The sequence below is a fragment of the Scyliorhinus torazame genome, chromosome 9 (assembly GCF_047496885.1).
Source record: "Scyliorhinus torazame isolate Kashiwa2021f chromosome 9, sScyTor2.1, whole genome shotgun sequence".
NCBI classification, from domain to species: Eukaryota; Metazoa; Chordata; class Chondrichthyes; order Carcharhiniformes; family Scyliorhinidae; genus Scyliorhinus; species Scyliorhinus torazame.
Window position 1 is genome coordinate 19,884,728 of NC_092715.1, and position 26,722 is coordinate 19,911,449.

Genomic DNA, 26,722 nt, shown 5'->3' on the forward strand with positions numbered 1-26,722 from the left:
TAATATCAAGGAGCCCTCGCTAAACTGGAGTCAATGTGAATCGGGGAGAAGCTCTTCATTGATTAGAGTAGTACAAAGGAAGATGATTGTAGATGTTGAAGGTTAATCATCTGAATCTCAGGGGGTCACAGCAGGAGTTCCTCAGGGTCGTGTCCTGGGCCCAAACATTTTCAGCTGCTTCATCAATGCCCATCCTGCCATCCTAAGGTGAGAAGTGGGGATGTTTGCGGATGACTGCTGAATTTTCTATGGTCTATGTATTTACATTTGTGTATTTTATGTTTGCTCTATTATGTATTTTCTTTTCATGTATGGAATGATCTGTCTGAACTGCACGCAGAACAATACTTTTCACTGTACCTCGAAACATGTGACAATAAACTAATCCAATCCAATGTTCAGCACCATTTGCAACTCCTCAGACACTGAAACAGTCCATGTCCAAATGCAGTAAGACCTGGAAAATATCCCGGCTTGGGCTGATAAGTGGCAAGTCACATTCGTGCCACACAAGTGCCAGGTAATGACCATCTTAAGCAAGAGAAAATCCAACCATCTGCCTTGACACTCAATGTCATTACCTTCACTGAATTCTCCAGTATTAATATGTTAGAGGTTACCATTGACCAGAAACTGAACATGGCCACCCGTATAATGAGGTACTGGTTTAGCACACGGGGCTAAATTGCTGGCTTTTAAAGCAGACCAAGGCAGGCCAGCAGCACGGTTCAATTCCCGTACCAGCCTCCCCGAACAGGCGCCGGAATGTGGCGACTAGGGGCTTTTCACAGTAACTTCATTGAAGCCTACTTGTGACAATAAGTGATTTTCATTTTCATTTCATAAATGCTGTGAAGTTAGGAATTCTGTGCAGAGTAACTCACCTCTTGGCTCCCCAAAGTCTGTCTATCTTTTCGACTATGGAACAAGTCAGGAGAATACTCTCCACTTGCCTGGGTGAGTGCAGCTCCAACACTTCAGAAACTCAACACCATCTAGGACAAAGCAGCGAGCTTGATTGACACCCTAGTCACCACCTTAAACATCCACTCCCTCCACCACCTGCGCACAGTCACAGTCGAGTGCACTGGCTACAAAATGCACAGGAGCACTTCATGAGTCAGCACCTTCCAAACCCACGACCACTCCCATCTAGAAGGACAAGAGCAGCAGATACCTGGGAACCCCACCACCTGGAGGTTCCCCTCCAAGTCACTCACCACCCTGACTTGGAAATATATCGCTGTTCCTTCATTGTCACTGGGTCAAATCCTGGAACTCCCTCCCTAACAGCACAATGGGCGTACCTACACCAGAAGAACTGCCGTGGTGCAAGGTGGCTCATCACCACCTTCTGAAGCAATTAGGAATGGTCAATAAATGCTGGCCTTGCCAGTGATGTTTATGTCCTGTGACAAAATGGAAAATCAAAGATCTTGGGCTGGATTCTCTGTTTTTGGGACTATGCCCCCACGCCATCGTATAAACTGCGGAGTTTCACTCCAGAAAAACTGGTGTGAATGGGCCACATATTCATCACCCTGCAGGGGCTAGCTTGGACCTGGTGTAGATCGAGCAGCTTTTGCTGCAGATACGGGCCCCCACACTTCCGGGTCGTAGGCCGCTCATACGCACAGTGGCGGCCTCCAGCGGCCATGTTGTGTTCCAAGGCGGACCCAGACCGCGGAGCTGGACTCTAAACATTGTGCCCCCAATCGGCAGCGTGCCCGACCCTGACCGCCTGCATATCAGGCCCCCTGCCCTCCGATCGGCCCGCCCCCGACTGAGTCCGCAGCCGCCACGCTAGTATCCTGACCGGCAGGACCATGTTAGATCCACGCCGTCAGGAGAGTGGCGGGGCGGGCCTCCAGCAATGGCCACAGGTAGGTGATCTGCAGCACGGGGCCGGGCCCGGAGAATCAGGGAAGCAGGGCCGGTCCTGATTTCATGCGGGAAACTGGATTCTCTGCCCTGGAGCCGGCCGCGATTTCGGCGGCGGGTGCAGAGAATCCAACTCCTTACTTTTGATTGTTCCTTTCCCTTCTCCATTAATATCTACACCTCATGATGCGATTATTACTCTGAACCAAGTATTCCCCCGAAGAGCCTTGCACCATTTCATTTCCCAGCACCAGGTGGAGCAATGCGTTCTTTCTATTCGAACCGACAGCATGTTGATCAAGGGGGTTTCCCGGAACAAATTCAAGAAATTAATTTACTTCCTCTACCCTTTACTCGAATATTCCAATCTATATTTCGGTAATTAAAGTGCGCAAAGTCACAGTTCTTGCACATGGCCATGATTTTATGCAGATTTTCTCCCCTATCTCTTACTATTTGGAGACTGGTATGAAAGTCTTACAACACCAGGTTAAAGTCCAACAGGTTTGTTTTGAATCACGAGCTTTCGGAGCGCTGCTCCTTCCTCAGCTTCCGAAAGCTAGTGATTCAAAACACACCTGTTGAACTTTAACCTGGTATATTTGGAGACTGACTGAATATCCCCGGTGATCAAAAATTTTAAGTATTTCATTTTAAGCAAAAGGGATAATCTCCCTTTCCAACGTTAAAATGTTTTCCCTAATTAGTCCAAACACCTCACCTCTCATTTTGCCTTCCCCATCTTTTCTGAACTTTCTATCCTTGAGTACCAAGCACCTTCTCCTCACCATTTTTTAGCCACCTTTCTGATATTGCCACTACCTCATATTCCCACAGATCAATTTGTGTTTGTAGCTCGCACGCCTTATTCTAATAATAATCTTTATTGTCACAAGTCGGCTCACATTAACACTGCAATGAAGTTACTGTGAAAAGCCCCTAGTCGCCACACTCCAGCGTCTGTTCGGGTACACCGAGGGAGAATTCAAAATGTCCAATTCACCTAACAGCACATCTTTCGGGACTTGTGGGAGGAATCCGGAGCACCTGGAGGCAGTGACCCTAACCGGGTACCAAACCTGGGATCCTGGCGCTGTGAAGCAACAGGGCTAACCACTGTGCTACTGTGCCTCCGTTCATCACACTTTGTGCATTTACATGCATGCATTCCAAATCTGCCTTTGTATTTTCTATTCCAACATGTGAGTACTTCCTTCTCTACCCAACACACTGACTTCATGCAACATATTCCTCTTTTCTACTTCGCATACAGGTAGCAATTTAATTTAACCCCCCCCCCCAGCTACACTAGTGCACTCCTCCACGAGGACATTGGTCCCAGTTCTTTTGAGGTGCGATGCGTCCGTTTTAAAAAGGTGCCTCCCGCCCCAGGGCTGGGTGCAATATCCAAAGAATTTGAAGCTCCCCCCTTCCACCATGCCTCAAACCACACATTGATCTGATCAAAATCTAACCATAGCATCAAGTATCTGCTCTCTCTACTCCGTTGGTATCAGTGTCAGCAGGCAGTGTTGGAGAGCTCCCAGACTGAGCTCTCGATGCGTTGTTTCGTGTGATTTGGAGTGTCAAGCAATGGTCGCCCAATCGAAGGACTTTGTTGCTCTAAGAAAAGATTTTTCAAGTGGTGCCTGGGAGATAAAGAATCACTGAACTGGATCATCATGCTTTCTGCTTAAAGCTTTGACAAAGAGTCATTGGACTCGAAACGTTCGCTCTTTTCTCTCCCTACAGATGTTGCCAGACCTGCTGAGATTTTCCAGCATTTTCTCTTACCTTATCTCCTCCCCTCTGTTTTCTGTTTTGTAGCCATATTTCAATCTGTTCTGTACCATTCCCCTGACCCCTCACACCCTGGGGTATTTAATGGCTGAACCCACATTGGGCAATGCCAGTTCCTACTAGAGTCCAGTAACTGGAGCAAAGGGAGAGCTCTGAACTGAATTGAATTAATGTTCGCACCCAGACAATGATCATTCGGTTGCTTGTCCTTTCCACAGCTGGTGATGTAAATGACTCAGTGGGTACGTTGTCATGGATATGGGTGGAGTTTGGAAAGGCTCTCTGGTTTCGATTTATCTCACAGTGCTGTCATGATATACACTCATGCACATAATGAGATACAGACAGGCAGTGACAGATACCCAGTACAGCCAATCAACACACAGGACAGAACACAACCAATCACCAGACATAACACTGGAGAGGGGTTTCCCACTGTAAAACACACGAGGCATCAGCACTCTGCCTCTTTCCACTGGTGACAACTGTAGTGACAGTCAGGGTGTATATATCAGTTAGCACCTTCTACACGTGGTTCAGAGCTAGCCTGGTCTAGTTAGTTATAGTAAGCACGCTTAGATTAGTAGAGTGTCAAACCCACAGCGAACTGTGTGCACTGCTCAAGAAGTTCAATAAAACGTATTGAACCAACTCTAAATTGGTGTCTACTTTCCAGTAGAACTGCATCCAGTTGCAGTCCGTGTTACCCCAGGGTGAATAACGCGACAAGCGCCAGGGACCCGGGTTCAATTCCGGCCGTGGGGAACTGTGTGTAGAATGTGTGGAGTTTTCACGTTCTCTCCGTGTCTCCGTGGATTTCCACCAGGTGCTCCGGTTTCCTCCCACAGTCCAAAGATGTGTGGGTTAGGTTACGAGGATAGGGCAGGGTGGATGGGGGAGCAGACCTGAGTAGAGTGCAGACTTGATGGGCCGAATGGCCTCCTTCTGCACTGTCGAGATTCTATGATCTGGGTGTTTTATTTGTAGCTTGAACCTTGTACAGGTCACTGAGAGAAGTTAGCCAAAATAGATTACGTTTAGAGAGACCTGCACTGTAAGCAGCGTTAAACACAACATTGACCACATGGAAGCTGAATCTCAGTTTGAATCGTGTGAGGAACAGAAGCTGGTAGATTGCCCAGTTTGGAGCTAGTGGGAGAATCTACTGTTGTTCTGCTGTCTTATTTCAAAAGAAAGTTACCAGAAAATTAGCGTGGAAGTATTGGAGAAGTAACCAGAACAGGGGACTGAGTTCTCCACAGTCAACAAAAGGTAAACGAAAGATTTCCCTATAAGAAAAACAGGAGCTGAAGAGAATTCTCCAGAGGATTGTGGCATCCTTCACAGTGGTTGGCACTGTGGCTTCACAGCGCCAGAGTCCCAGGTTCGATTCCCGGCTTGGGTCACTGGCTGAGCAGACTCTGTACGTTCTCCCCGTGTCTGCGTGGGTTTCCTCCGGGTGCTCCGGTTTCCTCCCACAAGTCCCGAAAGACGTGGGGCGAAATTCTCCGTTCTCGGCGCAAAGTCCGCCGATCGGCGCAGAAAACGGCGCAAATCCGACTTGCGTCACGTCGGAAAAATGGTTCGAAAGTCTCCGGCCCGAAATGGACTAGCAGCGACGTGACGGGATCCGCGCTTGCGCAGTGGTTCACGCCGTGCAGCATCATACGCGCCGCACGGCGTGACGGCTCATAAGGCCGCGCTGCTCCCCCCCACCCGACCGGAACACCCGACTGGATGGCTGGCCGTCGCTCAGCCCCGAGGTTCGAGTCACGGGATGTGGAGGCGCTCCTGGACGCAGTGGAGCAGAGGAGGGACGCCCTGTATCCCGGGCACGGCCGCAGAGTTGCCCCACGCCACAGCCTGCGTCTGCGGAGGGAGGTGGCAGAGGCCGTCACCGCTGTGGCCCTGACACCATGGACAGGCACCCAGTGCCACAAGAAGGTGAACAACCTCGTCAGAGCAGGCAGGGTGAGCCTCCCCCATATCCCCCTCCCCCATATCCCCCCTCCCCATATCCCCCCTCCCCCATAACCCCCCTCCCCCATATCCCCCTCCCCATATCCCCCCTCCCCCATATCCCCCCTCCCCATATCCCCCCTTCCCCATATCCCCTCTCCCCCATATCCCCCCCTCCCCCATATCCCCCCTCCCCCATATCCCCCCCTCCCCCATATCCCCCCTCCCCCATATCCCCCTCCCCCATATCACCTGATCACTGCCTGATGTCTAACCATGCATGCTTCATTGTGTATCGCAGGACCAAACGTCGAGGCACCCATCCCCGCAGATGCAGACCGCCCGCAGGATGCCCCTCGGAGACCACAGGAGACGGAGAGACCCGCACCCTCCAGCATGCGACGCCCGCAGGATGCCCCTCAGAGGCCACGGAAGACGGAAAGACCTGGACCCTTCGGCATGCGATGCCCGCAGGATGCCCTTCGGAGGCCACGGGAGACGGAGAGACCCGGACCCTCCGGCATGCGATGCCCGCAGGATGCCCCTCGCACACCACGGGAGACGGAGAGACCTGGAGCAACAGGGAGACGACACCCCCGTCACGTGCGGGAGCGACGAGGCAGGCGTGTGCCACCCAGCGACGAGGGGGGCAGCCACAGGCCCCCGTCACATCCGAGCCAGGACACCACTACCCAGGACACCACTACCCAGGACACCACTACCCAGGACACCCCTACCCGGGACAGCACTGCCCAGGACACCCCTACCCGGGACAGCACTACCCAGGAAGACAAAATACCGGACAGTGACTCAGAGTGGCTGGGTGGAGACGAACCCCCACCCCAAAGTGCCATGGACTCAGAGTGGGACGAAGAGCACGACACAACGCCACTGCTGTCACCAACACCCTCCACCATCGCAGAAACACTCACCTCGGTTGGGCACTTTCGTGATGAGGCATCTGGTACACTCACTGGTGTGCACAACACAGCCGTCCCGGTACAGCAGGTGGAGGTAGGAGCAGCAGAGGGGCCGGGCGGTCGGAGGGCAGCCCAGCCCAAGCGAACATCTGCCGCCCAGATGGATCCCGGGTTCCTGGAGTTACCACACCCACCCATAGATCCGATGCAACCACCGACCCGGAGACGAGCGAAGAGGGTGACGGGCGGCTTGCGGCGGCTGCAGTCACAGGTGGAGGAGTCCACCCGCGTCCAGGAGCTGGGAGTGGTGCTGGTCATGCGTGCCACCCAGGCTGACACCGCACGAGTGGCGTCCGCGGTGGAGGCAATGGGTGCGACGGTGTCAGACATGGGGAGCGGTTTGCGAGGCCTGGGGCTTTCCGTGCAGGCGGCGTCTGTGGCCCAGGACATGGCTGCCCTCTCACAGGAGGCCATGAGCCAGTGCCAGCGCAAGATGGCAGAGGCGCTCAACGCCATGGCCCAGTCTCAGCAGGCCATGGCCCAGTCTCAGCAGGCCATGGCCCAGTCTCTGCAGGCCATGGCCCAGTCTCTGCAGGCCATCGCTGAGGGCATCGGCGCCAGTGGCCATGTGCGAGCCGGCGTCGCACTGTCACAGACAGGGTTTGCCAACCCCCTGGGCTCCATGGCTGCAAACCTGCAGACCCCTGTCGATACCAGTACGGACCTCCAGGACTGGCAGCGCCAGATGTCGGGGGGGCGTCGGGTGGCCAGTCCGTTCGCATCCCCCACCCATGTAGAGGCCTGGGGGCCATCGGGCACCCCGAGGGAGGAGGAGGTGGTGTGGTCCGTCCCGGCTCCCCCTGTAGGGGAGGTCCCGGTACACCGCGACACCTGGACTCCCCCCCCATTCCGTCCCAGGTGCATCGGGTGGGCAACGGGCAGGACAGGCTGGCAGCTCGCCATCCCAGTCGCCCGAGCCGCAGCCTGGCCCATCTAGGCCAGGACGCCCCAGGAAACGGCCGCCAAAGGGATCCAGTGTCAGAGGGCAGGAATCACAGGAGTCCACCTCCATTTCTGCTGTACCGTCTGGGGAACCACGTAGACGTAGTCAAAGGGCCCGTAAGGCCAAACAATTAGACACTGAGTAAGTTGGCACGGGTGCAGGGCACAGATGAGTTTTTGGGGCTAGGGCACGTGCATGAACTCCTTTGGTTATTAAAGTCAATGTTACACCTACCGAAGCTGCCTTTGTGCTCTGTCCAAAGCGTGCAGGGGTGTCATGTACGTTGAGCGCAAGTGTGTGTGTGAGGGGTGGTCTTACCTCAGCCCCAGGTGAGTCTGCCCCCTTCCCCCTGGGCCGCCATCAACATCCCCCCGGGCAGAGGACGGGACCGTGCGCTGCAGTGTCACAGCCGCATGCAGGGATGGTCCGGGTGGATGGTGGTACTGTGGCCATGGGTCAGACATAGTCCAACGATGTGGAGCCAGGAGCTCACCGCAGGGCGGGTTGTCATCATCCTCCATGGCCTGCAATAGACACGCGTCCACCCGCAACTGTGTGAGCCCGGCCCATTGTGCCGCAGGTGGATCGGCAATGGGGGGGAGGGGTGTGCATGCGGGTGGGGTGGGTGGGGTTGGGGAGGGGGGTGAGGGTGCTGGGTGGGTGGATGGGTGGGGGGTGTGGGTGGTCGGCTGTTGCCATGGTGTGCGGTCTGTGGCCATACTACCCGATTCCCACGCCCATCTAGTCAGTGAAGCGGGCGGCTATCAGTCTGTCCCGTGCCCGCTGGGCCAGCCGGTAACGGTGGACAGCCACCCGCCTGTGTCTAGCCCGTCTGCCCTGACCATTGCCCCCATCCCCCTCATCTGGGGAGGACTGTGCCTCTTCCTGCTGCTCCTCCACTCCGCCCTCCTCTGCCTGCGGCACATCGCCCCTCTGCTGGGCTATGTTGTGCAGGACGCAGCACACCACAATGATGTGGCCGACCCTATCTGACCGATACTGGAGGGCGCCCCCAGAGAGGTCCAGGCACCTGAAACGCATCTTCAGCACGCCAAAGCACCTCTCTATCACTCCCCTTGTCGCTACATGGGCATCATTGTAGCGGTTCTCCGCCTCATTGCGTGGCCTCCGTACAGGCGTCATCAGCCACGATCGCAATGGGTAGCCCCTGTCGCCCAGCAACCAGCCCCTCAGCCGGGGATGGCGTCCCTCGTACATGCCGGGGATGTATGGCCGCGACAACACGTACGAGTCGTGTACACTGCCTGGGTAACAGGCGCAGTCGTGCAGGATCATCATGCGGTGATCGCAAACCACCTGTATGTTCATCGAATAGGTCCCCTTCCTATTGGTGAACACGGCCCTGTTATCTGCAGGTGGCCGCACGGCGACGTGCATCCCATCGGTCGCGCCCTGGACCATGGGGAACCCGGCCACGGCAGAGAAGCCCACGGCCCGGGCATCTTGGCTGGCCCGGTCCACAGGGAAGCGGATGTAGCGGTGCGCCATGGAATATAGGGCGTCTGTCACTGCCCGGATGCACCAATGCACCGATGTCTGCGATATGCCGGACAGGTCCCCACTCGGTGCCTGGAATGACCCCGTTGCATAAAAGTTCAGGGCCACCGTAACCGTGACGGACACGGGGAGAGGGTGTCCCCCGCCAGTGCCAGGCGGTGACAGGTGTGCCAGCAGGTGGCAGATGTGTGCCACGGTTTCCCGCCTCATCCGGAGTCTCCTCCTGCATTCCCGGTCCGTGAGGTCCTGGTATGACTGCCGGGGCCGGTACACACGGGGCGCCCTCGGGTGCCTCCGTTGCCCTGGGGCCGCGACGTCCTCCTCCCCCTCCTCGTCCTGTCGGTCAGGTGTCCCTCCAGCCTGGGCGGCTGCCGCCTGCCCCTCTGCGGCAGCCTGCGCCGCCTCTCTGGCACGCTCCTCCTCCTCCTCCTCCTCATCCAGGGCAACATAGACATGAGCGGCTGCCACCACGGCGGCCAACATCGCTGGATGATCTGAAAACATGACGGCCTGGTGGGGAGGCGGGAACGACGACATGTCATCATTGCCCATATCCCCTCCTCCCCCCAACCAGGTGGCATGGACCGCATGGGTCCAACTGTTGGAGGCTGGCACCTGGCCAGGTGGACCAACTCACTTGCCCCCCCATCCTCCTCCCTGGCACGGACCCCAACCTCCTCCCCAGCACGGACCCCAACCTCCTCCCCGGCACGAACCCCCCCCCATCCCCCTCCCCGGCACGGATCGCCCATCCCCCTCCCCGGCACGGACCCCCCATCCCCCTCCCCGGCACGGACCCACCCCATCCTCCTCCCCGGCACGGACCCCCCCCATCCACCTCCCCGGCACGGACCCCAACCTCCTCCCCGACACGGACCCCCCATCCTCCTCCCCAGCACGGACCCCCCTCCCGGCACTCCCCCGGAGCCCAGCCCACTCTAACCCCCCCCCCCCCCCCCCGCCGCACACACACACACACAACCCGAGACACACCTCTCCTCACACATTCAGACTGCGGCCACGCCATCGCCTGCCCAGAGCCAACCCCCCAGGCCGTCACTCACCTCCACGCTGGTCGGCGTGACCCTGGAGCACCGGGTCACGCCGATGAAAAGGAGGTTTGATTTACATCGACGTGAACGGTCATCACGTCGACGGGACTTCGGCCCATCCGGAAGGGAGAATATCGGCAGGCCCAAAATCGGCTGCCTTGCGCAGACCCGTGACATTCTCCGACGGCAGCGGCGCCATTAACGCCCCGCCGACTTTTCTCCCTTCGGAGACTTCGGCAACCGTCGGGGGCGGGATTCACGGCGGCCAACGGCCATTCTCCGACCCTCTGGGGAGTCAGAGAATGACGCCCGTGCTGTCAGGTGAATTGGACATTCTGAATTCTCCCTCCGTGTACCCGAACAGGTGCCGGAATGTGGCGACCAGGGGCTTTTACACAGTAACTTCATTGCAGTGTTAATGTAAGCCTACTTGTGACAATAAATATTATTATTATAGGTGGTCCCCACAGAAATAAATAACTTTAAGACTTATGTGTCTATTAAGAGAATTCTTGTGGGGAGTAGGAAGTACACATGAGTGCATAATGTATATAGTTATAAATCATATTGTTAAGTTAAGAGTGCTTATTTTATTCTTTTATATAAAACAAAGTCACTTCTTTTAAAGAAAAGTGAAATCTTGTGACAGAGTTCTACTGGTTAAAATAAGGCGTTGGAATTTTGTTTGAAATGTTAACAGCCCTTAACTGGATTGGGACATCATCCAGACACTGATCATCCTGTTGTTTGTCCTTTCCTCAGCTGCCGGTGGAAATGACTCGGTGGTGAGTGGCACTGAGGGAGCTTCGGTTACATTGCCCTGTACGTTCATACCCAGTAACTCCCACACCCTGACCACTGTTAGCTGGATGAGGAAGGAGGCCTATCAACATGTGGTCACATTTAGACCCCAGTCAGATGGATTGTGGACAACTGTAAACGGTGACAATCGATACGAGCTCATCGGGAACCCAAAGGAGGGAAATGCCTCAATCAGGATAAAGCAGCTGACCGTGAATGATAGTCGCAGTTACCTGTGTCTGGTGGAGTACATGAGAGGAAAGCCCCATTATCAATACCTGATCCAGACTGAGACACGGCTGCATGTCAAACCTGGTAAGAAATCATTGCCGCATTCCCCGGTGAACCGAGGGTGAGCAGTGTGATTGGAAACAATGATCGGTTGTGGTTTTAGTTGGTTGTGCTCTCACCTCAGAATCAGAACGTTATGGCTTCAGATCCCACAGCAGGATTGACATTTACCATGGAACCATAGAATTGCTACAGTGCAGAAGGAGGTCATTCTGCCCATCGAGTTTGCACCAACCTTGGATTGGATTGGGTTTGTTTATTGTCACGTGTACCGAGGTACAGTGAAAAGTATTTTTCTGCGAGCAGCTCAACAGATCATTAAATACATGGGAAGAAAAGGGAATAAAAGAAAATACATAATAGGGCAACACAAGGTACACAATGTAACTACGTAACACCGGCATCGGATGAAGCATACAGGGTGTAGTGTGAATGAAGTCAGTCCATAACAGGGTCGTTTAGGAGTCTGGTGACAGTGGGGAAGAAGCTGTTTTTGAGTCTGTTCGTGCGTGTTCTCAGACTTCTGTATCTCCAGCCCGATGGAAGAAGTTGGAAGAGTGAGTAAGCCGGGTGGGAGGGGTCTTTGATTATGCTGCCGCTTTCCCCAGGCAGCGGGAGGTGTAGACAGAGTCAATGGATGGGAGGCAGGTTCGTGTGATGGACTGGGCTGTGTTCACGACTCTCTGAAGTTTCTTGCGGTCCTGGGTCGAGCAGTTGCCATACCAGGCTGCGATGCAGCCGGCTGTTTAGCACAGGGCTAAATCGCTGGCTTTGAAAGCAGACCAAGGCAGGCCAGCAGCACGGTTCAATTCCCGTAACAGCCTCCCCGAACAGGCGCCGGAATGTGGCGACGAGAGGCTTTTCACGGTAACTTCATTTGAAGCCTACTTGTGACAATAAGCGATTTTCATTTCATTTCATTTCAATAGGATGCTTTCTATGGTGCATCTGTAAAAGTTGGTAAGAGTTAATGTGGACATGCTGAACTTCCTAAGTTTCCTGAGGAAGTATAGGCGCTGTTGTGCTTTCTTGGTGGTAGCGTTGACGTGGGTGGACCAGGCCAGATTTTTGGAGACTTTCTGAAAGTGCACCCCACTTAGGCCCACTCAAGCTACCCAACCTAGACATCTTTGGCTTTGTGTGTAAAAGTGCATCCTTACACCACACTATAGTGCTTACCCCGAAGACCATGGTCATTATAGTCGTTAGCCCTAACACTGTGATTGTTATATTTTTTACCCCTGCCTCCAAGAGTGTTTATCTTCATCACCGTGAGTCCTACAACATTTATCCTAAACAGTTTATACAGCATTTACCCTTCTCAGTAAGGGCCCTGCATGGGATTGAGGGGCTGAATGACCACGTTGTGTGTAGCAATGATTCCTGACTCTATGGGCAGAATTCTCCAGCTCCACCATGGCGGAGGTCGCTTGCTATTGGCCTCTGGTGGGATCTTCGAGTCCGATTGAAGTTAATGGTGACTTACGTCCCTTGCCCGTGCTAGAGAACAGCGGCCCTCGCCTTCTCAACTAACGCACTGCTTTCCACATGGACAATAGGTCATACCTCACCTGCAACTCCTTCTTCTTTGCCAGGAGACCCGGGTTCGGGCCCCCAGCATACCTCCCATCCACCTTCAAATTCTCTTCCATCAGTCGTGGATGTTCCTCCCTCTCCTCCCTATCCATCTTAAATGAAATCACCCCCCCCCCACCCTCACCACCACTTTCAGAGCCTCCCAGACCACCGACCGTGAGACCTCCCCCAAGCAATTGAACTCCACATATTCCTCAAACACCTTCCCAATCTTGGTAAGAAGTCTTACAACACCAGGTTAAAGTCCAACAGGTTTGTTTCGAATCACTGGCTTTCAGAGCGCTGCTGCATTCACCTGAGGAAGGAGCAGCGCTCCGAAAGCTGGTGATACGAAACAAAACTGTTGGACTTTAACCTGGTGCTGTAAGACTTCTTACTGTGTTCACCCCAGTCCAACGCCGGCATCTCCACATCATGGCTTCCTAATCTTGTCACAGAAGCTCCGAATCGTTAACACCCCCACATCCATCCTCCACCCCGACCACTGGGCTGCCCCCTTCCCCAAAACCCCACACATCCATCCAATGCGGAACATGATCCGAGATCAGGGGCGGGATTCTCCGACCCCCCGCCGGGTCGGAGAATCGCCGGGGGCTGGCGTGAATCCCGCCCCTGCCGGTTGCCGAATTCTCCGGCACCGGATATTCGGCGGGGGCGGGTATCGCGCCGCGCCGGTTGGCGGGCCCCCCCCCCCCCCGGCGATTCTCCGGCCCGCGATGGGCCGAAGTCCCGCCGCTGTCAACCCACGCCAGCGGGCGTGGATTGAACCACCTTTGGGACGGCGGCGCGGGCGGGCTCCGGGGTCCTGGGGGGGGGCACAGGGCGATCTGGCCCTGGGGGGTGGCCCCACGGTGGCCTGGCCCGCCATCGGGGCCCACCGATCCGCGGGCGGGCCTGTGCCGTGGGACCACTCTTTTCCTTCCGCCTTCGCCATGGTCTCCACCATGGCGGAGGCGGAAGAGACCCCCTCCAGTGCGCATGCGCGGGGATGCCGTGAGCGGCCGCTGACGCTTCTGCGCATGCGCCACCCGGCAAAGTCAGTTTCGCGCCAGCTGGCGGGGCGGAAATCAGTCTGGCGCGGGCCTAGCCCCTCAAGGTGAGGGCTCGGCTGCTCAAGATGCGGAGACGTCCGCACCATTGGGGCGGCGCGATGCCGGACTGATTCGGGCTGTTTTTGGCACCGGTCGGCAGACATCGCGCCGATATCGGAGAATCCCACCCCAGAATTGCCGAATACTCCTACCTCTTAATTCCAGCAAACAGCACCTTTCCCACCACAGAAAAAAATCAATCCTCGAAAACACCTTGTGCACCGGGGAGAAAAACGAATACTCCCGGTCCCTCAGGTATAGAAATCTCCACGGGTCCAGCCCCCCCCACCTCCCTCATGAGCCCCTCATCTCCAACGCCTTTGGCCCCCCCGACTGGGCCTGCAAACCCAGCTGGGATATGTCCACCTTCGGTTCCAGTACCATGTTTGAATCCCCCCCCCCTAAAATCAGCTCATGGGTGTCCAGTTCCAGGATGGTACCCAGCGCTCTCTTCACGAACCAATTGGGGCAATACATGCCTACCAGTGCCCCTGCTCAGCCACAACCTTCTCTATCTGAAACCTCACCCACTTGCCTACCTACATCGCCAACCCCCCGAGATCTAGTCTCAAACCCCGAGTGAAACACCTGACTCACCCAGCCCTTTCTAAGCCTCACCTGATCCTTCGCCCTCAAATGGGTTTCCTGCAGCATCACCACATCAGCTTTTAAACTCTTCAAGTGGGCAAAAACTCTCGCTCTCACCACTGGCCCCCCCTAACCCCATCACGTTCCACATCACCATTCTGACTGGGGGTCTTTCACCACCCCCCCCGCGCCCCCCCCCCCCAACCCTCCACGCCCCTCCTATCCGCCATCGCCATTCTCTCGGGCCCTGCCCATCTGTCCAGGTCGACCTCATCCTCCCAGAATCCCCACTTCCTCTTGCAAAAACAACTCCCAGTGTCGATCCCCTCCCCCCACCATTCACCCCCCTCCCCCCAGGTCCATCGAAACCTGCCCGATCCGCTTTCGGCTTCAGCCATGTGACCGATGTGCCCTGTCCCATTCATAGCGGGAGGGTTCATCTCCCCTCCCCCATCAATTCCACAAACATCTTTGCAAAGTATTCGGTTGGCCTCGGGCCCTCCACCCCCCCTCGGGCAGACCCACGATTCCCAGCTTTGGCCTCCTGGACCTGTTCTCCAGGCCCTCCGCCTTGGCTCTGGGCCCTTTGTGGCCTTCGCCACCCTCCGCAGCTCCTCGCCCGTCGAGGTGAACTGGTCGTTGTGCTGTGACAGAGCCTCCTCCACCCCCTTCGACTTCTCTCCTTGCTCCCCCACCTCGACCGCCGTCTTCATCACTGCCACCTGTACCGGGGCAATCGCCTCCTCCGCCCACGCTTTAAGCGAGGCCATCATCAACCCATCCACAAACTCACCCTGAAACCAGGCACGAAAGTCCAAAACCAGAGACTGTAACAGGAGCCACCAAACGTGCACCCTCCATCAATACACTGTCACCAGAAGTCAGTCGGTGCTGCAAATTTACCCGCATTGTTTTAAATATTATAGGGTAAAAAACTGACTATAAATGCAACAGTAATGATCCTTGTCAATGTGAGACATTGGCATTGTCCATTTGTTGCTTTTCATCCACACTCCTCCATGCTTTTTGCATAATTCGGCTGCATTGCTACAATATTTCTGATCTGCAATTGACCAAGAACAAAGAACAAAGAAAAGTACAGCACAGGAACAGGCCCTTCGGCCCTCCAAGCCCGTGCCGACCATGCTGCCCGACTAAACGACAATCTTCTACACTTCCTGGGTCCGTATCCCTCTATTCCCATCCTATTCATGTATTTGTCAAGATGCCCCTTAAATGTCACTATCGTCCCTGCTTCCACCACCTCCTCCGGTAGCGAGTTCCAGGCACCCACTACCCTCTGTGCAAAAGAATTGCCTCGTACATCTACTCTAAACCTTGCCCCTCGCACCTTAAACCTATGCCCCCTAGTAATTGACCCCTCTACCCCGGGGAAAAGCCTCTGACTATCCACTCTGTCTATGCCCCTCATAATTTTGTAGACCTCTATCAGGTCGCCACTCAACCTCCGTCGTTCCAGTGAGAACAAACCGAGTTTATTCAACTGCTCCTCATAGCTAATGCCCTCCATACCAGGCAACATCCTGGTAAATCTCTTCTGCACCCTCTCTAAAGCCTCCACATCCTTCTGGTAGTGTGGCGACCAGAATTGAACCAGAACTAGACTCCAAGTGTGGCCTAACTAAGGTTCTATACAGCTGCAACATGACTTGCCAATTCTTATACTCAATGCCCCGGCCAATGAAGGCAAGCATGCCTTCTTGACTACCTTCTCCACCTGTGTTGCCCCTTTCAGTGACCTGTGGACCTGTACAACTAGATCTCTCTGACTGTCAATACTCGAGGGTTCTACCATTCACTGTATATTGTCTACAGACTTTGATGATTGTATATTGTCGTTCTCTCACCTTTCGTCTCTGATTTGATCTCTTTCTTTTCTGTTCAGCTGCACAGCCCTTCCCCGTTGTGATACTGTGCATTCCAATTGGACTGAAACTCCTTCCCCTTCTCGTGATGTGGATCATTTTATTGAGGGACAAAATCAGGTATGGAATTTTTACTGGGAGACACTTGCCTTTGCAAAGCTCGATTCACAGGTGAACCTTGGTCAGTGTGTCTTGGCAGGAGATTTGAACAGAGGTGCCACTCTGATTGAGCCGCACAGTGTGTGTCCAGCAGGGGTCACTGGATACCAACGGGAGCAGGCACCCTGCTCAATGTTTAGTCTCCCTATCCCTGTAGCAGTTACACCAGTTGGAGGGCTCCTACTGCAGCCCAGCTGGGATTAGCTCAGACAGAGGATGGAAACCCGGCCCCTTCCTGGTCTGCACGATTCAGCTCCTCACAGCATGAACCTGCTGAGGTGTCCCAGACCTGATTTAAACCCCCAGGCCACCTCCATTCACAATGATGGTGCATTGCAGTTTACACAGGGAGTCTGTGTCGCCGTGACATTAATGTTTACATGCATGTGGTAACCTGCACTTGTGGACAGCGATGGCGGAGGCTCCGATTTCCGATCTCCGATCTCCCCCCCCCACTTACTGCCTGTCATTGGCGTGTGTTGGAAGGATTTAATAATCAACCTGTTTGGCCATGTTATGAACATATCTTACGTGGCCACCAAGTCCTGGGGTGGGACTGGTAAAGGAAATCCTGGCTCAGAGGCAGAGATGGTAACCACTCTGCCACAAGATCGTTCCATTCGCTGGTCTACTTTCATCTGTAGGATATCTGCAGGAGATATTAGATTTAAATATGATTTAGTTCTATTTGATTCCAGTGTTGGGTCCCTCGATGCACAGTGACAGCCGTGTGTACCATCGACAAGATGCACTGCAGGAACTCACGAAGGTTCCTTAGCCAGCACCTTCCAAACCCACAACCACTCCCATCTAGAAGGACAAGAGCAGCAGATACCTGGGAGCCCCACCGCCTGGAGGTTCCCCTCCAAGCCACTCACCGCCCTGACTTGGAAATATATCGGCCGTTCCTTCACTGACGCTGGGGCAAAATCCTGGAACACCCTCCCTAACAGCACAGTGGGTGTACCTACACCACAAGGACTGCAGCGGTTCAAGAAGGCAGCTCACCACCTCCTTCTGAAGGGCAACGAGGGATGGGCACCCTCATGCTGGCCGAGCCAATGAAGCCAACATCCCATAATTAATTTTAAATGAATAAATATTGACAATCAGATTCCTGGAAATTTCCCAATCTAAGGTTTTTTTCCCATTTATTATAGAATAACTAACCACTCCACAGAGCAGTGGGAAAAGAATTGCACTCTGGGTAGTGGCTGCTGTTCAGACCGTGGAAATGAGGCTTTCACAGTCTCGTGAAGTCTTGCTGTTCCCTCTAACCAAACTTTTGCTCACCTGTCCTAATATCTCCTGTGTCAGGTTTTGTCTGTTATGGTCGTGGGATGTTTTCCTACATTGAAGGTGCTATTATATAAACACAAGTTTTTGTTATTCGTGCCAAAAACCGAGGTAGAAAATCCTCCCTTTTGGGCTGTGTTCTCCTGTCCTACAGGCAGCGGACGGGCTTGGAGGTGGTGGGGGGCTGGGTGTGAGGGGAAACTGCCTGAGGACATCTTCCCACCACATTCCCGCCACGAGGGAACGTTTCCCAGGGATGGCCTGGGAAGCTGATCCATCGACAGGTGCCTGGAGGCAATTAGAGGCGAATGCTCGGGCTTGTTGGGATTTTGCCGGTGACGGAACAGATGCCCACCACTCGTGGAGGCTGCCAGCTCAGTGGAGGTGGTCTCACTACGGCAATCTGGAGGATCCATCGGAACCGGGGATCTGTGCCCGGTGAAGGCCCACCGGCCTAGTCCCAGCATCCTCGTGACTGAGCAGCACTCACTTGTCCAAGGCTCCAGATCTGCCAACTCTCTGACTGGCCCGGGTACATTGACAGCCAGCATGGTGTCCTTAATCAGACAACGAATGCAGAGGCAGCCCAGTTAGGATGCTGCCTTCTGGATGTTTGCTCAGCCCATCTGTCTCCTGGCGAGTGAGAATTCAGGATCCTATTTGGTATTGGGGAACAGAAGACCATTCGAAAATCCTGCCCACTCGGTTAATATTTAACACAAGTACCAATAATTAGAACTGTTTTTGAATGTGTGAGGAATCCTATTGAAACAGGTGCTGGTTGTATCTGGAGGTGTTGAAAATGTTCTTATCTTACTGTTAATTTGGCTCATTTTAATTGATCTTATCTTTATTCCCAGAAAGGATCAGGACCGACACATCGCAGGAAGGGGAGAACCCAAATGTACAAATTGCAATACAAACCTATCCCACTCACCCCTCACAGAATCTCACCCAGCAGTTTAAGCTGGGCTTGTTTTAATCATCCTTCACTGTGAGATCCTGGGTTCTGAGTGCAAAATTCTTCCTGTTAATCTGCTATTCGGCAAGGTTCTACATCCACTGTGGTGATCTTATAGGCTTGGTGGGACTGTGTACACCTGTGATTGTGAATCAACAGCCTGTTTAAAACCTCAGCCACTGGCTGGAATTGAAATAATAATAATAATCTTCATTGTCACAAGTAGGCTTACATTAACACTGCAATGAAGTTACTGTGAAAATCCCCTAGTCGCCACACTCCGGCGCCTGTTCGGGTACACAGAGGGAGAATTCAGAATGTCCACATTACCTAACAAGCACGTCTTTCGGAACTTGTGGGAGAAAACCGGAGCACCCGGAGGAAACCCACGCAGACACGGGGAGAACGTGCAGACTCCGCACAGAACGTGACCCAAGTTTGTACAGGTCCCACCTTTCCTAAAAACGGTTCCAATGGTTCAGGAATCTAAAACCCTTTCTCCTGCACCAACTCTTAACAATGGACGGCATGGTAGCAGAGTGGTTAGCACTGTCGCTTCACAGCGCCAGGGTCCCAGGTTAGACTCCCGGCCTGGGTCACTGTCTGTGTGGAGTCTGCATGTTAGGTGAATTGGACATTCTGAATTCTCTCTCTGTGTACCTGAACAGGCACCGGAATGTGGCGACTAGGGGTTTTTCACAGTAACTTCATTGCAGTGTTGATGTAAGCCTACTTGTGACAATAAAAATTAATATTATATTATGGGGAAAGAGATAAAACTAGCTGTGGATTGACTGTTTTACACCATCGCATTAAATCCATTTGACCCCAATTCTTGGAATGGAATGTGAATTTGAGCTTTCTCAGTAAAAGTCTGTAACAACACTCAGGCTTTCTCTCTAAGGTAATAGTGGGTGGCACGTTAGCACAGTGGTTAGCACAGTTGCTTCACACTCCAGGGTCCCAAGTTCCATTCCCGGCTTGGGTCACTGTCTGTGCGGAGTCTGCACATCCTCCCCGTGTGTGCGTGTGTTTCCTCCGGGTGCTCCGGTTTCCTCCCACAGTCCAAAGATGTGCAGGTTAGGTGGATTGGCCATGATAAATTGCCCCTTAGTGTCCAAAAGGTTAGATAGGTTTACTGGGTAACGGGGATAGGGTGGAGATGTGGGCTTAAGTAGGGTGCTCTTTCCAAGGGCCGGTGCAGGCCCGATGTGCCGAATGGCCTCCTTCTGCACTGTAAATTCTATGTTCTATGATCTCATGTGGCAGACGTGATTGTGAACGGAACAGGTTTGAACGCCGAAAAATCACATTCCCAGTGTTTTCATCTCTGCCTCCTGTTTTCTTTCCTACTCTTGATATATTCTCTCTCATTTCTGGTATTTTCCCTCACGTTCCCGGCATTTCCTCTCAAATTCCCAATGTTTTCCTCCCATTCCTGACGTACCATCTCACATTGCGGTATTGTCCCGCTGCTGACTGATGTTCTGACCCTTTCCTACTTGACAGTTCGGAGCCAATTAGGATCGGGCATGAGAAATTTAAATTGAGGTGGATTTGGCGGGGGAGGGGGGGGGGGGTGCAGTGGGAATGTGGGAAGAGCCGGAGTGCGGGGGAGGAGGGGGAATTGAGGAGAAATGTTGGGGAATGAGGAATGTGGGAGATGGGGGAATGCAAGAAGTAGGGTTTGGGAATAGGGAGGAGGGGGAGGAAAAATATGAGAAGAGTGGGAATGCCGAGGGGGGAGGATAAATGGGATTGTGGGATGGAGGGATGTGGGATGGAGGGATGTGGGAAGAGGGGAAATGGGGGCGGGTGAATGCAGAGGGAGGGGGTTATGCAGAACGAACCTCCCTAATCACCAATCTCCGGTCAATGAATGTCAGAACTTAATTTATCAGACGCAATCAGTTTTACTCGGTCAAACAACGATAGAGTGGATCTTCAAACAGGCAGCCAAAATCTTATTTCCCTGGTTCAGAGCTGATTGCTTTGTTGTCTAACCTTCATCAGTATGATGACCATATCTCTACTTGGAGATGAAATGCTCTTCCTGTCTGTCATTTTTAAAATTCATTCACAGGATATGGGCTCTTTTATTACACTCCTGTATTAACTTTTATTACACTTCTCTGTGTGTCTTGATATAGTACGGAGTGCAATATGTGTTAGTCACATATTACTTGGTTACTGATGAGGTCTTCTGAATCTTGATGAAGAAGACTCAAACTCGTCCAGTAGTAACAAAAGGTTTACTGAGTATCTATAACAATAATTGCATGAGTTCTTTACTTTAACATTGATACTAGTGATAAGGTTAACAAGATCTAACTCCAGTGACTACACTGTACTAATCTGATACTCCTGCCCTGGTCACAGCACATTCAAGAGAGAGAGAGACTCAATGTGGTTGCCTTTTATACCCCTGTTGGTCCGGCCCTCGACTGATCATGTGCTGCTACTGATTACACATTAACCCCTTATGTACATGCACATACAGAGATCACCATTGGGCAGCACGGTAGCACAAGTGATTAGCACTGTGGCTTCACAGCGCCAGGGTCCCAGGTTCGATTCCCGGCTTGAGTCACTGTCTGTGCGGAGTCTGCACGTTCTCCCCGTGTGTGCGTGGGTTTCCTCTGGGTGCTCCGGTTTCCTCCCACAGTCCAAAGACATGCAGGTTAGGTGGATTGGCCATGAAAAATTGCCCTTAGTGACTAAAAAAGGTCGGGAGGGGTTATTGGGTTACGGTGGAAGTGAGGGCTTAAGTGGGTCGGTGCAGACTCGATGGGCCGAATGGCCTCCTTCTGCACTGTATGTTCTATGTTCTAACTACATGGGCGTCGCTGGGTAGGTCAGCATTTGATGCCCATCCGTAAATACCCTTGAGAAGGTGGTGGTGGTGAGCTGCCTTCTTGAACCGCTGCTGTCCATGGAGGTGCATCGACTGTGCTTTTAGCAAGACGTCCAGGATATTTATCCATATGGGTGGTTTAGGTATTGGTGCTTAACAGGCGCTGCACAGATCAATTCACAAAGCACAGGTTTATCGTTGATATTAATAGTGGGGCAGAGGTGGCTGTGAGTGGGACAGGTTTGACCCCAATTATTCCAGGTGCTTTGCTCGGGGGACTGGCTGCTGTTCCCAACTCCTCGGCTGAGTGGAGAGATACTGCTGGAGGTCAGTCAGCTTTCAATAACCCATCCCAGAGTGAACCTCTGCTTTTAATTGTCAGTCTATCAAAGTTGCCTGATGGAGCTGCAATGATTGTAAACCATGCAACCAATAAACGATTGTTTGTGTCTGAACATTGACTCCTCTTTGGCATCAACTTGCACTCCACATCACACCACCCTGCGGAATCGGATCAGGCCATTCCGCCCATCGTCTCTGTGTCAGCTCTTTGGCAAATCTATCCAATTCTGGGGGGGTGATTGGTTTATGCGATAACTGAGTGTCGCTGGCTAGACCCCTTGTGGTTGCCCAACCCTAATTGCCCTCGAGAAGGTGGTGGTGAGTTGTCTCCTTGAACTGCTGGTGTCCATGTGGTGTAGGTACACCCACTGTGCTGTTAGAGAAGGAGTGTGACCCAGAGGCAAGGGCGGAATGGCATTATATATTCAAGTCGGAACAGTAAACAATGTCTTGGGGGAGGGGGGGGGGGGGCTGGTCCCATGAATCTGCTCCTTTGACGTAAAGGTCAGTTTTCAAAAATTATGTCATGAAGCACTGGCAAGTTCCTATTTAAGCTAGTGGAAGGGGTGCCAATAAAGCAGCTGCTTTGTCCTGGATGCTGTCGAGCCTCTTGAGTGTTGTTGGAGCTGCGCTCATCCAGGCAAGTGGGCAGTATTCCATTCCACTCCTTTCTTAAAAAAAAAATTCCAATTTAAGGGGAAATTTAGCGTGGCCAACCCACCTGCCCTGCACGTCTTTGGGCTGCGGGAGTGAGACTCACACAGACACGGGGAGAATGTACAAACCCCACATGGACAGTGACCCGGGGCCGGGTTCTCCCCGTTCTCCCCGTGTGTGCGTGGGTTTCCTCCGGGTGCTCCGGTTTCCTCCCACAGTCCAAAGACGTGCAGATTAGGTGGATTGGCCATGCTAAATTGCCCTTAGTGTCCAAAAAGGTTAGGAGGGGGTTATTGGGCTATGGAGATAGGGTGAAAGTGAGGGCTTAAAGTGGGCCTGTGCGGACTCGATGGGCCGGATGGCCTCCTTCTGCACTGTATGTTCTATGAGCTCCTGTTCTCACAATCATAGAATTTACAGTGCAGAAGGAGGCCGTTCGGCCCAGTGAGTCTGCACCGGCTCTTGGAAAGAGCACCGTACCCAAGCCCACACCCCCACCTTAACCCAGTAACCCCACCCAACATTAGGGGCAATTTTGGATGTTAAGGGCAATTTAGCATGGCCAGTCCACCTAACCTGGGAGTCCTGTGCACCAGTCGCTGAAGGTGCAGCAGGCAGTAAAGAAGGCAAATGGTATGTTGGCCTTCATTGCGAGAGGTTTCGAGTACAGAAGCAGGGATGTGTTGCTGCAATTATACAGAGTCTTGGTGAGGCCACACCTGGAGTATTGTGTGCAGTTTTGGTCTCCTTCTCTGAGGAAGGATGTTCTTGCTCTCGAGGGAGTGCAGCGAAGGTTTACCAGACTGATTCTAGGGATGGCGGGACTGTCATACGAGGAGAGATTGACTAGGTTGGGATTGTTCTTGCTGGAGTTCAGAAGAATGAGGGGGGATCTCGTAGAGATTATAAAATTCTAACAGAAGCCATCACTAATGTCTATTTCCGTGTCCATAACATCGTCCAACTCGGCCCTTTCTCAATCCATCTGCTGAAACCCTCATCCACCTTTGTATTTCTAGTCTCCGGGTGCTCCGGTTTCCTCCCACAGTCTAAAGATGTGCAGGGGTAGGTGAATTGGCCGTGCTAAATTGCCCTTAGTGTCCAAAAAAAAAAAGGTAATGGATAGGGTGGAAGTGTGGGGATAGGGTGGAGGTGTGGAGATAGGGTGGAGGTGTTGACCTTGGGTAGGGTGCTCTTTTCAAGGGCCGGTGCAGACTCGATGGGCCGAATGGCCTCCTTCTGCACCGTAAATTCTGTGACTGAGAGACAAAAAAAAACTCACTTCATTTATAATCTTTAAAAAAAACAACGCAAAATGAGTGTATTTTAACGTGATATTAAAATGACACTTGTGCTGGAAAGAACATTCCAGAGCGGTATAATATTTAAATTAAAAATGAAGGCAAAGGTTGTATGGTGAAACGATGATAGCGACAGCAGAGCTTGCAGCTGGATGAAGTCTGCTGTTTTAGCTTCTTGTTTGTGATGTCTCAATCCCTCCTTGCTGCAGACGTGCGGGCTGGGCGCCCCTTCCGGACGCCTGGGTTTATCAGCAACGCTGATTGCAGTGGTTGCTTTTGAACTGGTGGCTCCTCACTTCTGTGTTGTTGCAAATCCGCCGTGCAGATTAGTGGCAATGGCAGTCAAAGGTCGAGCGGGCCCAGGTTGTCCCGTGGGCTGGGCGAGGCACGGAGATGGTCTGTTGCAATTAGTGAGCCTGACTGCTGGTTTCTGCCCCCCACTCAATGTTTCTTCTCGAACTCAGTGTGGTTGATGCGGGTATCGCTGGCTCGGCCAGCATTTAGTGCCCATCACCAGTTGCCCTTGACAGGGTTAGAGTACGGAACTCGCTGCCACAGGGAATAATTGTGCTGAATAATGAGAGGCATTGAAGGGAAAACTACAAAGGGACCTGAAGGGTTAGAAGTATATGAAGTAGTCTCAGGAGGAGCAACCACAAGCACCAGCTGGGCGGAACCTTTCTGTGCTCTGCGATCTACGTAATTGTATATTTCAAGTGTATCGGGTTTTCCATTCCCCTTTTTTTTTCTTATAAATTTAGAGTACTCAATTCATTTGATCCAATTAAGGGGCAATTTAGCAGGGCCATCTTTGGACTGTGGGAGGAAATCCACGCATACGTGGGGAGAACGTGCAAACTCCACAGTCACCCAAGGCTGGAATGAAACCCGGGTCCCTGGCGCTGAGAGTCGGCAGAGCTAACCCCTGTGCCACCCCAATCGCAATTTGACAAGCTGCTGGGTGCCAAACAGCTGTCCTAATGCAGCTCGATGTTTTGAGAGCTGAAGCCTGGGCGGGGGCAGCCACCAAGAAGGGCCGAGGGTGTTGTTGAGGGTATCCACACGGTGGCAGGGACCACGATTCTCTTAATACAAAGCCCACAAAAATGCACTTACCTATGGAGGGGCCTCACCCGCAATATTGAACCATGTGTAGGACTGGAGTGACGCACAGTGCTGACCAGGTATAGTTGGCAAGTTCCCTTCCCTGAAAGATCAAGGACGGACGAATTGTCCCTTAGCACGCACAGCGGCTTGGGAGGGCTCCAAATCTCAACCAGCCATTACATGAAAATAAATCGTCCCGATTTCCTTCCTGAATGGCCAAACTCCAATTTTAACACTCCTTAAAATGATGAGAAGTTGACTAAATTGGGTTTATACTCTCCGGGGTTTAGTGGAATGCGAGGCGTTCTCATTGAAACGAACAAGACTCTGGGGGAGTTTGACTGGGTCGACACCGAGGGTCTGTTTCCCCCCGGCTGGGGAATCTAGCACAGTTGCGGGATTAGGGTTGATCATTTGGGACTGAGATGAGGAGAAGCTTCTTCCCTTCAAACGGACATGGATTTTTGGAATTCTTTCACCCCAGAGGGTTATGGGTGTTCCATCGTTGAATATATTGAAGGCCAAGACAGAGATTTCTTGGTCTTGAACGCACACGAGGGACACGGGGAGAGGGCAGGAAAAGTGGATTTGAGATAAATTATCAGCCATGATCAGACTGAGCGAAGGAGCAGAGTCCTCGGGCTAAGGTCTCCTGTTCCTACATAACGTCCTTACTGTCACCCCTTCTCTGTACCGACTCCCACAGTGTCTATGCATGACTCCCCTGGAGGGTCTAGAACTTTGAGGGTTAACACACCCATCTCCTTTTCCCAAATTTGTTCATGGGATGTGGGCATTGCTGACTGGGCCAGCATTTATTGCCCATCCCTGAGGGCAAAGAGTCAACTGTGGGTCTGGAGTCACACGTAAACTAGACTAGGTATGGGCGACAGATTTCCTTCCCTAATGGACATAGGTGAGCCAGATGGGTTTTTGCAACAATCGACAATGGTTTTGTGGTCATCATTAGACTTTTAATTACAGGGTTTTATCTTTATTGAATTCAAATTTTGCGATCTGCCATGGCGGGATTCGAATCTGGGTTCCCAGAACATGACTCTGGGTCTCTGGACTACTAGTCCAGTGACGATACTTGGCTCGTTGGTCTAAAGTTGGCTAGTTGGTCTTGAAGGTTGGCTCGTTGGTCTTGGGGTATGATTCTCGCTTCGAGCATTCTGCTGTCATAAAATGAGAGAGGTTCGGGGTTTAAATCCCGGACGAGCCCTGCCAAGCCAAGTGCATTGGCAGCACGGTAGCACAGTGGATAGCACTGTGGCTTCACAGCACCAGGGTCCCAGGTTCGATTCCCCGCTGGGTCACTGTCTGTGCGGAGTCTGCATGTTCTCACTGTGTGTGTGTGGGTTTCCTCCGGGTGCTCCGGTTTCCTCCCACAGTCCAAAGACGTGCAGGTTAGGTGGATTGGCCATGATGAATTGCCCTTAGTGACCAAAAAGGTTAGGAGGGGCTTTGGGTTATGGGGATAGGTTGGAAGTGAGGGCTTAAGGGGGTCGGTGCAGACCCGATGGGCCGAATGGCCTCCTTCTGCACTGTATGTTCTATGTTTCCTATGATACCAGTAGGCCACTGCTTCATGGTACATGCTAACACTACAAAACTCAACATCAAGACACAGCAGCAACAGTATAGAAAAAGTTGGTG

At 52.8% G+C, this 26,722-nt stretch overlaps 1 protein-coding gene across 1 annotated transcript in view; it reads left to right on the forward strand.

Moving 5' to 3' along the window:
- The window catches only part of LOC140429956 (sialic acid-binding Ig-like lectin 12), a 30,023-nt gene extending 18,733 nt beyond the window's left edge, over positions 1-11,290 (forward strand). Inside the window, exon 3 of the mRNA XM_072517546.1 lies at positions 10,896-11,290. Coding sequence (XP_072373647.1) covers positions 10,896-11,290 — 395 coding nt within the window. The remainder of the gene's footprint in view (positions 1-10,895) is intronic.
- Positions 11,291-26,722: the final 15,432 nt, after the last annotated feature.